Source organism: Acomys russatus, chromosome 24, assembly GCF_903995435.1.
Source record: "Acomys russatus chromosome 24, mAcoRus1.1, whole genome shotgun sequence".
NCBI classification, from domain to species: Eukaryota; Metazoa; Chordata; class Mammalia; order Rodentia; family Muridae; genus Acomys; species Acomys russatus.
In genome coordinates, this window is record NC_067160.1 from 23656483 (window position 1) to 23673298 (window position 16816).

The 16816-nt window shown below is 36.5% G+C and overlaps 1 protein-coding gene across 1 annotated transcript in view; it reads right to left on the bottom strand.

The window, feature by feature from the left end:
* Positions 1 to 9847: 9847 nt before the first annotated feature.
* The window catches only part of Gca (grancalcin), a 28045-nt gene continuing 21076 nt past the window's right edge, over positions 9848 to 16816 (bottom strand). Inside the window, exons 4-8 of the mRNA XM_051166672.1 lie at positions 15245 to 15288; positions 14831 to 14978; positions 11512 to 11625; positions 11142 to 11200; positions 9848 to 10145 (exon numbers count right to left, since the gene is read on the bottom strand). Coding sequence (XP_051022629.1) covers positions 10119 to 10145; positions 11142 to 11200; positions 11512 to 11625; positions 14831 to 14978; positions 15245 to 15288 — 392 coding nt within the window. The 3' untranslated portion in view covers positions 9848 to 10118. The remainder of the gene's footprint in view (positions 10146 to 11141; positions 11201 to 11511; positions 11626 to 14830; positions 14979 to 15244; positions 15289 to 16816) is intronic.

Below are 16816 nucleotides of genomic sequence, written 5' to 3' on the forward strand. Positions count from 1 at the left end.
CTGTAAGAAGGCTCTAAACTGGCTTTAGGCAGGCCAGTCGGAGAAGGACAGAAAGATCTTGTGTGATTTCTGCCCTACTTTTGGACAGATCGAGGAAGCACAATGCTCCACAGAGCTTTTGTCTTCAGTTAAACAATCATGCACATGAACACGGGACATTATTGAGAGAATAAAACAGGCTCTCTAGTAAATTCTGCAGTAGCTGCACTCACAAATTACCTAAAATATTAACAGTAGTGCATTTTTCTGAAGGCTTAAAATGAAAATTAGTTTGTATGTTGGGGTGGTCCTTAACATGCCACTTACACAAAAAGACACAATTTCTTCAGATTTATATATGAGAACAACTTTGCATTTGATTAAATAGTGCACACCCATATTTTTTTTTAAATGAGCAATGTCAGAATATCTATGTCAACAAAACTCTTTTTTTCTTTCTTTCTTTCTTCCTTTGTTTTTTTTAAAGAATGGGTTGGTTTCTTGCTTGGAAATGAGTTTTATACCAGCTGTGGCAAACAGTATTCATTGACCTACCTAGAAGATTCTTAAGTTACTTAAAAATCAAGGGAAAAATCCATTACGTATAAGTTGGGTTGATTATACCTTGATTCTACATCACAGGCTATGTAGTAGAGGAATGCTCTAACATCTTTGAATGGTAGGTACTGTTTGGGAGACGGAGGTGTCATTCGGGTCATAAAATCAACATAAGAAAAGATACAATTTATAATTCTGATTGGATAAACTCTAGTTAAATTTCATTTTCAACTCAACTATAATTTAAAAATTATCAGAGACTAACTTGCTGTGTTCTTTTCTCCTGAATAAATACTCAGACATTTTTTTTGAAGGGTTCTTAGTTTTCCTGATTCTTATGCTCCCACAGAGCTTTAAATAGTATTCCATCTGCACATTAAATGGTTTAATTTTCCTTCACCTTTGACATTAACCTGTCAATCCACTTCAACTGCAAGCAATTTATTAAATGTGCATAACACTACTACTCTATTTAAAACGTGATTAGAGTGGCCTTAAATTGTTCCCTATATACTTTTAAGCCATCACAGAATTTGCTACTCTGATCTGTACACAGGGCATACTCTCATTCTTACTTAATTTAAGAAAAGTAATCGTAAGTGATTGCATACTTACGGCAAAAGACCGGTCAAATCAACAGAAGTATAGTAATTAGAATGGGCTTCCCAGATGATTTATATAGTACAAATACAAATGTAGACTGAAGGCCTCTTTCAATCATTCCTTCAACAGATGTTTGAATGACGTGCCGTACAGGAGAGAGAAAGCCATGCAAGTAGTGAACAATTTAGATGTAGGGATCTTATTTCCATTACGGGGGCACATTTCTGCAGCAGCTGCAACAAATTTCCCATGAACGATTCTGTCTAAGCTCTGTGAGAACTCAGAATAAATTCACGAGAGATTGCTCATTTGGCAGGTGAGGAACCGGGAGCTGGTTGTTTGATTAGTGAATGCTTCCGCCGCAACATGTGGTATGACACGCATACAATTCAGCCTGTCGAAAGCCTCAGTTTATACTCTTTTAAGAAACTGGGCAAAAAAAAAAAAAAAAGAAACTGGGCATGCAGGAAAGGGAAGATGGTTGGGTGGTACAACAAGCACCCAGCTGGTTTAAATTCTAGCACAACGCAAACTCTTCCCTTCTTAATTCCTTGTTTGCTCTTTAAATCATAAGTCTCAGAGAGTTGTGTAGAAACACAAAGAGATCTTTTTTGCTTTTCTATAGAAAATTAGTTTTAAAAGTGCCCAAGCAACATAAAGATGTACGGAGTCATAAATGTAAGATGAACAGTTTAACTGACTTGTGGATAATAATAGCAGTTATATTGATGCACAATAGCCACCCTAAAATGGCTTTAAAATAGCATTGCCTACCTATAGTCTATAGCAAAAGGAGCCTGTCACCTCCACCGTGGGGTCCTGCCCAAGGCCAGGTCTAACTGCTGTACCAGCCAAAATGGCAGAAGGCAACCGCTTTCCTTAGAGGGAATTAGAAGCACTGATGTCAAAAACACCTTTTGCTTTTAGCCCAAAATTAGCATCTCATCCCATGTCCTAAGACAATAAAATAAAATAAATAAAGTAAAAAAAAGTAAATGCTATCTTCAAGTTTATTTATTCTCCTGTTGCTATTAATTGCTGGACAGAGAATTGCCTCTAAGACTCATCATTTTATCCCAGAGGGGAGTCCCGTACTTTAATTAGTTGATGAGAAAATCAGGAATAAAAACATACAGAAGTGATGTTTTTAATGTGATAGTCACTAATTCAACAAACAGGGGGAAAGCAGTGGGCCAATTTGAGACAGTGTAAATTTCAAGTTTATTATAATTGACTGGCCATGAGAATTAAGTTTGTCTACTCTTCTTGTGAGTGAGAGGGCATACTGACATTGGAATCAGGATTAATAGGTGCATATTAGAACTCAAGACTGTGTAGACTTGAACTTGTACAATGCTCCAAAACACCAAGGAGAAAACATTTGTATTGAAACGTCATTTTCAAATCCCTACTTACACATTCTAGGTCAGGATGATAGTTATCACCTCCTTAGAATAATTAATAATAAACAGTAGTTATATATTTGGAAAAAAGCAATTCAGTAAATTATCCAGTTATTAGAAATGTCCTGTAACTCTGGCTATAATTTAATAAAAGGAACTCCATTGTGTTTGTTCATGGATGAAACAAAACCAAAAAACATGGTCTTGACATGTTAATGGGTTTGTTACTCGATGTTTAAAACTTTTAGATAAAAAAATCCATTATTTTATTTTAATGACATTTTGGTAATAACACAAATATGACAATCCTATGCATTCCAAGAGGCACTAGGAAGACAAATTGCTATGGAGTGTCCTCAAGCTGTGGTCCTGAAGTTAGCAGTGCTCACATCACCTAAGAACTGGGAAAACAGTCCTGGGTCTCATGCCAGACGTACTAAATCAGACACACAAAGGCAGGGACCCAGCACCAATCCTACAATGAGCTGTCCCTCACATCCTCTGTATACACACCAACACACTGAGGTCCACTATGAACACGCTGTAGTCAGGCCAGCTCGATCCTAACAGTAACTCTCTCATCCACATGCTGTGTGACCCCGAGTGAATAATCTTCTTTGAGTTTTTCCCTGCATCTGTAAAAGTGATGTTATAGTCGTTGCCTCACTGAGGTTTGAGAAGAAACAAAAATTTATTTTAAATGCCTGGCACAAAATAAGAGACTTAAACAATTCTAAAAATCTACTCCCACCCTCTACCCTGCAAAACATGACATCAAGAACAATTAGGACCACAATTTTCTTCTGCACAAGTGCTAAGTAAGTAAATCACTGTTTCCATTGGTGGTGAGGATATGACTTTCAGTGTTAAGAAAAAATACCTGCTCTACATTGATGTTATCTTCTGCAAGGTGACCCATCCTATTCAAATCTCCTAGAGTATATTCTAGTCTATTTACAAAATTCCATTTTGAAAGTAAACACACAATTGCTGTTTTTACAAAGAACATGACTTCAAAGTGGTAATGGCAGAATCCCCGCCCCCCTGCCCCGGCTCCTTCTCTTCGCACAAATGCCTTCTAGAGATCTCAGACACCTGAATTCTTGTGTAGCGTGCTGGGTGGCAAAAAGGTTCAGTGTGGTAACCCTGAAAAGAAAGCATACCTTGCCCATTTATGACTGAGGAAGAACCTCAAGTGAACCCCAGTATTCAAAACCATGTAAATAAAAGTGATTTCTGAAAATTGTCTCAGAAATGTACACAAGGAAGCGTGCGCAAGCCACGCATGCGTAAAGATGCAAGTTCGTTCCTGTGGCTTGGGCATCTCCAAAGAGAGATGGTTACCGATTACCATGTAAAGACACTCCCATCATCTTCTCCCCCACCTGCCTCCCCACACCGAGTGCATAACAGAAATCTATAAAGTGGTTTTCCTGCACTTGCCAAAAATGAGGCTGCTCTAAGGAGACTGTTATTGTTGGGGCGACCACTTCTGTGTTAGCTCTCAAGTATTTTGTCAATATGCGTAGAACACATCGACACTGAAGATGCTGTCTAGATTTGGGATGGGTTGTAACTCCTCTCCCTAGCTTCCCAAATGTTCCCATTCAGAGATGCCTGCTTATGGTTCTTAAAGGGGTGTTAACATTTTAAAAACTCAAAGGATATTCTCAATACTTTATAAAATGCTAGGTATCATGGCTGAGCAAGGCCCATGCTTAGAATGTCATTATAGCCTTTTGTGATAAAAATACAAACCGTTTGTTGTAATGCCCACTGCAGAAGAAAATTCATAAAAGACATGAACTGACCCTATGATAGTGTGAAAAGAAAGTATCACAAAGGTTATTTTGTTGCCTATTATGTGGAAGTTATATAAATCTAAAATGTTATTACTATAAACGATAATAAAACACTCCTAGAAATGGAATACACTCAGTTGACCCTGTCCATCACTCTACTGGACATGATCAAATTTTTCAACAACATAGCAAGAGCTTTCATTATGAGAAGTGGCAATGTGAGCATGGCTAGTCTTTCAAAATTAATGTCAAAACTTAGCTTAATTTCTAATGTACTCATTGACATCTGTGGCTTCCATAAGTTAACATGTTTTGAAAGATGTAAAATAATCTGGTACACCTGTGATTTCAAAGCTTTATGTATTTAACTCACACTCTTCAGCCCTCTTCCAGTATATTATGATGCAATTTTTAAACACACACAATTGTCAATAGGCACAGCTGTGAGAATTTGAACTGTATTAGTTTTCATTCTAATTTATGCTGTGTCTGAGTGCATAAGAAAAGTCCACACCATATTCCTTATCACTCATTAGGAGGAAACCTGAAAGGTGAGGAAGGTTTTGATGAACTCCTTCTCCACTTTTCTCAAAGGCTCAGAGTTACAACAGCAGTGAAATGGCATGGTACCTTTCTCCCAGTAAAAATACCCAGAAATCCCTACTTTACTCCGAGGCATCCACAGATTCTAACAAAAGGCCCATGCCCTCATTATAGCAGAAGTTTTGATTTTATAATTCTGATGAGAAAATATATTATCCCAGAAGGATTGCCAGTCAAGGAATAATGTATTTCAGGAAAAAAAATGTGTGTGATGACTTGAAAATGTCTGTCTGCTATAAGGAAGCTCACACACATTCTGTTATGTAAAACTCTGGAATGCTTTAAACTAGATGACACAATCAACCAAAACACATACTACTTCATAGTCTTTATGCACATAATGTAGCATGGAATCATGATGCTTTTGAAATATTCAGTGCAGAAATATTTATTTTTTAGCCAATATTTTTCCTCAAAGACTGGATGTGGTGTTGACAGTGTAATCTATTTGCACAGCTAGTTTTGCAATAACCTTCTACAAATAACTGTATATAAGAAAAGTGTAAATTTCATGTACAAATGGCTGCAAATTTTTGGTAGCTGAAAGAAGTGTACAAGTTGTATTGAAAATATTATATATATATATATATATACCTAATTTAAGAATGAAACATATTTCTGATCTATTTATACATGAAAAATTCAAGAATTTGTAAAAGAATTTATTTTGAGGGAAAAAGAAAGTAAATCCTATTAGCTAGCTAGTGTACTTTTAATAAAGAATCCAACGAGATCCACCATTTTATTAGCTACAGTACTAGACACACTATAGGCATGGTGGTGCTGACCAATTCGAATTTCACATCATTGTAACAGTGCTACAATTTTACTGAGTTCCAGTAGAACACTAACAAGCTGCATTAAATAGTGAAAATGCATTAAATCCAAATTTTTAAAAAAACTCAAAGCTGGGGGTGATGGCCCATGCCTTTAGTCCAAGTACTTGGGGCAGACAGAGGCAGGCAGATCGCTATGAGTTCAAAGCCAGCCTGGTCTACAATGCAAGTCCAGGACTGAGAAGATTTGTTTAAAAAAACAAAACAAACAAAAACAAAAACAAAAAAGAACTCAAAAACATTTTATTCATCACCCCATCAGAATCATGGCAGTAAATGACTGAAACACTTACTGTTTGCTAAAATTTTCTGAAGGGTAAATGGCCTTTAATGCACATTCAAAATAACTCATTTGTAATGAAAGCTTGGCTCATCTGTTAATTCAAGAATGACTGTAGCTATTATTTCCTCTTGCTTAAGTTCCATACAGACTTAATTTCTCCCTTAGATGCTTTTGTGTCACAAGAAAATCTAGACTATCTTCAAAGAAACTTTTAAACAAAATTTGTTGGCTCTGGCACGCCATGCGCTAAACTAAGCGCAGCACAGCCTGTGTAGAGGCATAGATTCTTCGTGCTTCCTTTTTAAGATTTAAGAAGCCAAGAGCATATTTCTCCATATGATAAATGTAAAACCAAACTTAATACCGATAGCAGAACATATTACATTTGCCCTCTGTAAGTGAAACTGATTGCAAAATCAGAATCCAAGTATAGAAGGCAAAACATCTGGAAGCATTCCATAACTTAATTATCTCTTATCCTAAAAGATGTTTGAGGGTCCTGAATTTACACAACTGTGGGAACTTAAACATGCATCAAAAAGTCCAGCAAATTTTAGCATCGTTTTAAAATTGCCTATAATTTCCAAAATAACATATGAGTATTTAATTAGTATATTTCTAGAACAGTGACGTCTGTACTGTTCAAGTTTCAGTAATCATAGAAAAACAAGACAACTAAACAAGCAACGCAAACAATTACATTGAAATGGTTATATGCATGTATCTGTATATTTAAATGTTCAAGCTTAGAGAAAAGGTTAAACTTCCAACCCCAAGTACATCAGAACTGGAAACCCATTCCTGGTTCACACATCTCTCCGTAAAGCTATGATGCTATAACTTCTTGATGTTAAGGAAGTGGCACACCCAACACCAAGACTTCATGGGCAAAAGCCCTGTGCATGTCCCATGTGAACGGAGGGAGACAGAAGCACTCTGTGTGTCTTCTTCCATGTGTTCAAATTGAGAGAAGCAAGGCTGTGTTTTGATATATTGATCTACCTATTATGAAGCTACTTGGATAAAGAATGATAAGCACTTGCGTGCTTTTCTTTTAAGATGAGAAAAGTATATTAAAGTAAGTAGAAACAAGCACAGCAGGGCAGATTCAAAGCAATGGTTTCCTAGTGTCCACACGATAGACAAGTCTCCAGTCAGAAAGATTCCGTGATTTCTCCAAATGTTTTACTAGAAAGTTTTCTTCTCGGTGTTATAAATTAGAAGAAAATTTTAATTTAATATATGGAGAGATGTCTTGATCTTGTTCCAAATCGAGAAATGACGAGAATTGTATTCATTTGAAATACTGTCTGAATTCATCACCTCAAGATGTTCCAGACATTTGCATTTGTATCCTCCAATATTGTGTACATACTCTCCAGAAACATTTCAAATGATATCTTAGCCTTAGGCATCCATTTGAGGAAGCTTAACTCACTACATAAAATTACATTTAAAACAACAACAACAACAACAAAAATGAGAGATTTTTAAGCAAGTACCAAAGTAATAAGAGAGCCAAGGCTGTGTTTTCCACTTTTAAGCAACAGATGTGCTAACTGGGAGCAGTCTGGGATTGTGAACAGTGGGTTCGATTCACAAAATTTTAGAAACGTATTCCTATCAAACTTACAGAAAGCAAAACAAGACAAAACATATCCACTTTAGTTTGTCAAAGATAAAAGAAAATTTTAAAAAAGCACATTTCTCACAAATAGCATTTATTTTGTTTGTCCAGTTAGTAATATTATAAGATTACAAGTGAACTTGATTTGTATATTTTAATTAAAGAAATATCACAGATTGATTATGTTATTTTTTTAATTGCACAGACTTTAAACTACCTTAATAAATTCTACTTTCTTCCAGGGTAAATGCCTTTTCTGGAAATAAATATATAACTTGAATATATATTTGTTAACTTTCTTTTTCTGAATGCATGTCTAAAATAGGTTAATGAGCACAGTCTTTAAAATACATTTAAAGTGGACCAAATCAAGATTCCCATAGCACTGATTTTCCCTTGATGTAATTTAAGATGTGTAAACTGCCACTCAGACTAGAAGTGCAATACCTGACATTTAATCATTTGGCAATCTTTTAGATAATAGCTGAATTAATGCACCGTTGTTCGAACTGAAGCATCTCATAACAGTATATATGTAACAAATTTTGTATGATACAAAACTTTACAGCAAGCTATTTGAATGTTTATTAAAAAATTCTCAAAATGACATGGAAACATGTTTACTGTATAAATAAAAGCACTTATACATTGAGAGTTGCGTTGTTCGATGACTTGTAACATCATAATGTGGCTTCTTTTTTTCTATAACAGCTTCAGATTTTGTGCATTCAATGTTTCAGTTAATATCCCTTCAGGTTATCAAACAAGTGGTCATGAAATAAACAGTCAGAGGACAGTGTGTATGTATTCATCAATCTATTCCTAGACTTCTGACCAACTGGATTTGATAGCAAGTTATACAGTAATCAATGTGAAAGTGATTAGACATCACTTCCTTTCTAGGATCTTTTAAAGTAAAAGCTGATTTTACGTTTTCTGTAATTATGAAAGAGGTTTGCCCCCATTTAAAAAAAAACATGGAGTTTCTTAAAAATATTTAATTTGGTCACCAGCTAAGCTAAGATTATATCTATTTGCACTTGCCTTCAGCTAGAATATTTTATTAAAATATGTGAAAATTCACTGAATTTTTTCAAATCTTCATTAATAAAGACAGGGTGTTTTCCACATTGGAAACTAAATTAACTCTGACACCTCAGACCAGAGAACTTAATCCAAAGAACCTGGCAACTACATGACATCTCTATAGAAATTTTTACCAGAAATGCTGCTTATAGAGCTCATAAGAGAAGATGAAGAAAAAGAGAAAGAAATCAAAATACTTCTTGGTACACACACACACACACACACACACACACACACACACACACACACACACACACATAAATATATGTCCACACTATCAATGTATCATAGAATTTCTAAACATTTAAACCATAGCAGATTACTTGATTTTCTTAACATTATAACTGTTGCCATTAGCTAACAGCTGCACCTGGGCTAACAGGAGAAACAAAAATGAACGCTGACGCTTCATGAAAATGAGTCATACCTCAAAACTGGTTAATTCAAGAAAGATGGCATTTTAGGTTATCTACGCCTTCACTAATGAAAGAGAAAGGTATCTTCAATTTAAACTTTTACAATGGGCATAGTAAGCCTTGAATCTCTGCACACATTGCAGGGCAAGGCGAAGGGACCAGGATTTAGTGTCTCCCTGGGCTGTGTAGAAAGGTTCTGTCTCATATAGCAAAAACAGAGAAGTTAAAAAACAACACCACCAACAAGAAAAAAACAAACAAACAGAAAAACCAGAAGACAATAAAACATACCGTAGAAAAATAAACAACGAACTAAAAAAGGTAAAAGAATGCCAACGACTATAGGCTGACAGACCCAAACCAGGATCAAGTTTGAGGAACTACAGTTTTCTTCTTCTCAGGCCAAGGACATGTGCTATGTTCTCTGGTGGTGTAATCCAAAGCCAAAGACAGCACAAAGTGCAGATGTCCCCTCTGACTCACTCACTCCCAGAAACACCCACAGGCACAAACAAAATCAAAAGTATAACTTGTAGCCTTTAGATAAGATAAGTTTTAACTAGACTTTTGTTATTTGGCTTCGTAGACAAAGTCATGTGACTACAATTCTCACACTCTTTACTGATAAGAAGTAAGGCTCAGCTGTGCTGCTATCAATTAGTTACATAATATTAGCAACATTTCAAGAGAGTGTGCATATATCTGCAATGTCATAACTTTTCCAAAAATAATATATCCCACATTACAAAAAAAAAATTATTGCATTGAACTGTGCTTTAAGGTTAAATAACAGAAGGGAGGCAGGGCTTTCACAGGAAGGTCTACAAAAAAGTTCCGTGAGCTTTTAATTTTAGGTAGTCCAGTCTGTTTCAACGAAGCAGAAGGATTCGCAGTATGTCTCCGCCTTTTGAATGCTAGGTTTTCAAATTGTCATAGTGCCCTGCAAAAACTAAGACACAAGGAGCATTATCACATGGCAACAAATGGTTTGCATTTGTTTTAAATTAACTTTATTCCATGAGAACTTCCACTGTTAGAAAAGGAGACAGTTAAGACACAGTTAAATAATTCCTGATTGTTTTATGGTTCTTTTTGTTGTAGGTAGTTTACTGTATATGTTTGTACTAATATAAATGTATGTGTAAAAAAATAAAAATAATAATAATAATAAGATAAAAGAGTACCTGACAAAAAAGAAAGAAACAAACAAACAAAAAGACTTATAATTCAAACATGTATACATCAGTAAGTACTACATATCCTATCCCTTCCATTAAGAGGTAGAGCAAATCCAAAGCCAAACCCTTAAACTATGAACGCATGTATGAAATGCCACCTGCTACAGCTTCAATTTAGAAACAACTGGACTGGGTTCATGGAGAGTATTTGAATAAAAACCCAGCAGCTTCACATGTTGTCACTGACTTAAAATATTCTCTCTCTTAGAAAAAGATAACCACAAGTTGACAGCTCTTCATAAAAATGTTAGTATTTACCATTAAAATGATTGGAAAAATAAAGTGTCTAGCACCTGTCATACAACTTTACAGTACACGAATATGACCTTATATTTACACTAATGAAAAATGTAGAAAAGAGCATAGCCACCACATATACTATTTTCAATGTTTGTGGTTTGGACAAATTAATGTTTTTCCACTTTTAATTGCATTTATATATTTATTAATTAGTTTAGAGAGAGAGATTATGTGTGTGTGCACACGTGATATGTGCGCATGCTATGGTCATGATTTCATGTCATGGAACATATATGGAGGTCAGAGGAAAGTTTTTGCAAAACATTTTCTTTTCCACCACATGGGCCCCCGATCTACAACTTACACTAATCAATTGGTGACAAGGGTCTACATGCTAAATCACCTTGCTGGTCCCATCAATAACTAAAATCAAAGCACAAATGTTACAGTGTGTTCAGAATACTTACATCCTCATACACGAAGTTCACAATCCCTTGCTGCAAGTGGTCTCTTCGCCTAAAGAAATCTTCACACACAAAATTTATGTTTTAGAATTCTAATTGAAAATTCACTGATTCCCAATACTTATTGTCTCCTGGTGCTAAGATGAACAGTATCTTAAGTGCCTTAATATTCTAATAAACGGAAGTATGAAAACTTTCTAAAACTGAGTGATTTCAATGTCTATTTTTATTCGTATGTTAAATCCTAAAGGCTATTTAGATATCATAGTGATTAAGAAATGGAAAACATTATATAAATTTGCTGAAAGAAACAATGACACTTTCACAAAATAAATAGCCACGTGAATTGAATCCACTTTTAGCTTCTGAGTACCTGTCAGGGCGCGAAGCTTCACACAGCAAGCAACGTAATCATCAAAGAAAATTCTGCCACTCTTGCTGTAGCGTCTCACAATAGCAGCTAATGTCTGGGGACTCAGCCTATAACCTAAGAAAGAAGATGGACATATTAAAACATTCACACTTAAATACCATAAAATACCAAAAACAACTGCTATTAATAAAGCCATGAAAGGGATTAACTTTCAAAATTCTTTCTGCACAAAACATATTCAATTTATTTTTGGCAGGACTGAGGATTAAATACAAGGGCGTATACGTGCGAAGGAGGGAAGCACTGTATCACTGAACTGATGACCTTGAGAGGATATATTAGAAATATATTAACACCAAAAACAGTATGATATCATATTTGTGAATAATTCCAGCAACTGGTAAACAGCTGACACAATTATAACTTTGTAGCAAAATCAATTCTAAGTAAAGACAATAATTATCTTACTCTGGCATTGAAAATATATTTTTATTCTGATTTACTGATGGGTGTATTTGGCAGGGACTCTAGGACTTCAGTACTGCAGTACCAAGAGGAAGGAACATTATTACTCTTTGCTATTGTTCAAATGCTGTATTTCTGATAGAATGTCTAGGTCCTTGTTTGTTGCTGTATTGTCTTGTTTTGTTTTGAGAACACCTGAAAATTAACCTGCTTAAAAAGTGGTAGAAATAGTTTCTTCTTCAAGCCACAGTTACTAAAATTACAGAGTGTGTACACCTTTCTGTGTACAATTTCTGATCATGCACTTCAAATCTTAAGTGCCTTATGTCGGCTTTAAGTTCTCCCCAAACGACTGCTTGACTGCTTCCATTTGAAAATATACTATGTGAAAAACTAGAAGAACCAACATAATAGAAGAGAGAATTAGAGGATTCTATTTGCTACACTTCTAGCATGATCCTAATATATTTGATGAGACATGTACACATGGCTTGGGAGAATGATGCCTTACGGTCTACACATTAGTGGGTCAGCTGACTTAGAGAAGATGACATTAATCCAGCCAAAGATAAAAGTCAGTACCAGAAGGAAAAACTCCACCTATAGTTATAATAACATATAACCCATAGGGCTAGGAGCCAGGGCCAAAGTACTTGCACAGTTCAATCCCCAACATTACAAAACAAAAGTAATCATGTATATAGGATACATGTATGACAATATATGTATACATATGCACACATATATGTATATCACAGAAAGCATGCTTAAAGTAAATATAAATTCAGCACCATACCAAAACATATAAACTAACACAACTATGTGAAAGAGAATTCAAGGACCCTTCTAGTGAGTTATGAGCCGAATGTGGTATGAATATACTTTCTAAATATTTTGCATAACATTGATGACTTTAAATATATTTGAATGTTTGAATGGCCCAAAATAATTCAACCTTTGATTACAGTTTGAGGGGCACACATATTACAGCAGTAGGTCAAAAGACACCTTTGGAGGAGTCAGTTCTCTCCTCCCACCATGTGGACCCTGGAAATCAAAGTTGGGCCAAGGAGCTTATCAGTACCTGCTCTCAGCCTAGGCCTTCTTGCTGGCCCCAGAAAAATCCTTTCTTATATTCAGATGCCTGCTTGGACACTTTGAGACTTTTCACTTTTTAAAAAATTTTTGTTTTGTTTCAGTTTCGATTTTCTTTCTTTCTTTCTCTCTCTTTCTCTCTTTCTTTCTCTCTTTCTTTCTTTCTTTCTTTCTTTCTTTCTTTCTTTCTTTCTTTCTCTCTTTCTTTCTATGTGACAGAGTTTCTCTGTGTAGTCCTGGCTATCCTAGAACTCACGCTGTAGTCCAGACTGGCCTCAAACTCAGAGATCCACCTGTCTCTGCCTCCTGAGTGCTAGGCTTAAAGGCATGCGCCACCACTACCTGGCTCATTTTTTTAAATCTTTGAATAAAACTAGAGTGAATTTTAAAAATTATACTGTTAAAGGCCAAGTTGAATCAAGTACTATAAAGGAGCTACAGTTGAACATGTATATATGGCCAGGATTTTCCCTGGATACTAAAATAAAATGTCTATTTATATAACTGAATTGAAAAAAAAAAAAAAAAAACACTAGTTTGAGCTCTCTGGCATATAATTTAAGCCCGTGGGTCTTGAGCTCAGAATGTAATTTTTCAAACAGGTAATTTCATGTATATACATTTTGTTTATAAATAACTATGCATAAAATTATAAGATAAGAGAATTAAGAAAACTATTTAAAGCTGGGCAAAACTACCTAAAACATGGCTCACGTTTATAACTCAGGAGACCAAGGCAGAAGGATCTCAGAGAATTTGAGGCAGGCCTGGGCTCTGAGTTCTGGATAAGCCTGGGTTATAGAGTGAGCAGAGTGAGAATCTATCTGAGGAGGGGAGAGAGGATAAAAGAAAGGGAAGTCTGGGAAAGCACCAATGCAATACCTGTTAGCATAGTAAGCATCATTGTATATTACCATTCTATGCAGAGTGAACCAAGAACCTTAGCCTATAAGGATGACAATGGGAATAGTTACATCTTTTAAACTAATCTCATATGCAATCTTCCTACTTTGACTGTTTTCCATCCCTCTCTCATGTGTTCTATACACAGAACAAAAACAAAAGAAATTATTTTCCTGTTGAAAAGCTAGATTCCAGTATGCATGTGTGTGGTTGACAGGGGCAAGCCTTTCATACATAATTAAAGAATCCACTGAGTTACAAAAGAATGGAATGCAAGTGGCAGATGCCAACATTAGAGATGATCATTAAATATACTCAGGGAATTCAGAATGAATAGAAGATTGTTTCTGGGGAAAAAAAATGTGTGGACTGTAGACAGGGCTGGGCAGTAGAGTACTGGTCTCGCATATGCAAGACTGAGGATTCAGTCTTCAACACTACCACAAAGTGAGGAAATAACACTAATGACTATGTCAATGCCTTTGGTCAGGATTTACCCACAATTGTGAGCCGAAATTAAGGGACACACTAACAGAAAGCAATCTTTTATTACTTAGGAAAGTAAAGCAACTAAGATTCATAACTTGTGAGCTGGAGAGACAGCTCAGTGCTTAAGAAGACTTTCTGCTCTTGCAGAGGGCCTCACAACCCTCTGTAACTCCGGGTCCAGGGAATCTGATAACCTCTTCTGGGTTCCTAGCACACCAGGCAGACATATGATACACACACAGACATATGGTATACATTCAGACAAACACCCAAAGTCATAAAATAAATGAGTCTTTCATAAATATAAAAAAAATCCATAGCTTCATCAGAGAGTTCAGATGACTCTAAAGGATGCTGGTAGTCTTACCCATGAGAGCGATGGCCTGGCTCAGCTCATGATGTTCTACAGTGCCGCTTTGATCCTGGTCAATGGTCATGAAGTTCTGCTTCCAGGCAGTAAGAGCTGCCCAAAGCTCCTTAAATTCGTTGAATCCCATTTTTCCCGTGTAGTCTCTCTGACAGTTTTATTAACAAAAATAAGTTTTGGTAGCTGAGAGAATTTGTCTGATCCTATACCCCAAATCACTGAGTGAAGAAAACTACATATTCACGTGCACTTACCCTGACCCACCTTCTGAACAGATTTCTGTGTGAAAATGAAACTATGCGGATTTTAAACAAGATCTTAAAAATACAGTTAGTTCTAAAATTAACAACTGGGTTAATGCTAAGAAAGCATTAACTCTATATCCCGATATTTTCTATTTTTTCTCAAGGATACATCCAACATGGCAATCATAATTCTGCAGGTTTCCAAACTGAAGGCTGAAAAATATATTTAATATTCGAACATTAGACATTTCTCAATTTTAGCTATGTAACATTATACAAATATTTAAAAATTACAAACAACACAAAATCACTACAAGAGAGAGAGAGAGAGAGAGAGAGAGAGAGAGAGAGAGAGAGAGAGAGAGACTGTTAAGCATTTAAAAAATAAAAATAAAATGTATAAAAAATTACTGTCTCCAAACTACTCACAGTTACTTGTTGGGGGATAGTCTGCTGTATTTTGATGCTAATTACTGCTTGCTGTCTCTGACCAACCTTTTGCTTAATAAAAAGTCTTCCCACCTGGGCAGGGCAGGAGATAGGTGGGGCTTAGAGAGAAAGGAATTCTGGGAAGAAGAAAGAACAGCCAGGAGGAGAAAGAAAAGAGACCTGAAGTGAAGAGAGGAAGGCCGCCATGGGTTAGCTGGAGGAGAAGCACATGGCTGGCGTGGATGGAGAATCTGGCCCTGATGAAGAACATGAGCAACTATTTGGGACTGTGGATGGGAGGTAGCTGGATAGACGTTATTAGAAGCAGATGCATGGGATTGAGGAAGGGATTCCTTGCCTGCCCCAGCAAGGGAGACAATTTAGAGGATTGCTATCTGCCCTGCCCCAGGTTAACTAAGGCTATCTTCAAATGTAACAAGTGTCTGTGTCTTAATTGATAGCTAGCTGGGCCTACAGGTAATACAGACAATTTTTATAAAACAATAGTTACTGAAGCCAGTAACCAGGCAAGCAGTGACAGAGTAACTGAAAGTTACTGTGGTGGATGCACTACAGGCACTGGGCTTTGCCAGGAGCCTGGGAAGAGCGCGGGTTTCAGTTGTCAAGGCACCAGAAACAAGGAGAGGGAGCTTTACCTGGATATCTGCTAGGTACCCAGATATCATGAACTATGCAGAATGTAGAGAACATGTGAGGGGAAAATGCAAGAGGCCATCAGACAGGCAAAAGAGGGCCAATTCAGGAAATGCTTAAATGTTGTACGTTAGACCAATGAACACTCCTGTAGTGATGTAGCAGAAAACAATGCAGAACATTCCCAGCTTGAACTTCAGTTTACAGCTCAGGGTAAAAGGAGCCTGGGGTTAGGTGAGGCAGTAGTGGCTTAGTAAAGAGATGAGTGAGAATGGACGAGCCTCTGAATGGAAGCAATATCTCCACTTGAGAAAGGAGCGCCAGGAAGATCAACATCCCTAGGAGACACACTCCCAACCCTTTGGCTCTTACTGTCTTTGCCCTATTTTTCTACAATGATCCCTGAGCTGAACTGGAGACAATTAAGGAATGCAGACAGCGGAAGTAGCCTCCCCATGGGAAGAACACACTTGTTTTCCACTATAAATGGTCAGCCCTGAAAACATACATGCAGGCAACATTATACCCACTGAGAAAGGTGTATTTATGTCTTTAAGAAAATATGTGTGTATATACCTATACGTATGTGACGTAATTAATGAAAAAAAGGCCATGGATTTGAAGGAGAGAGCAAGGAAGGGGTACTTGGGAGGGTTTG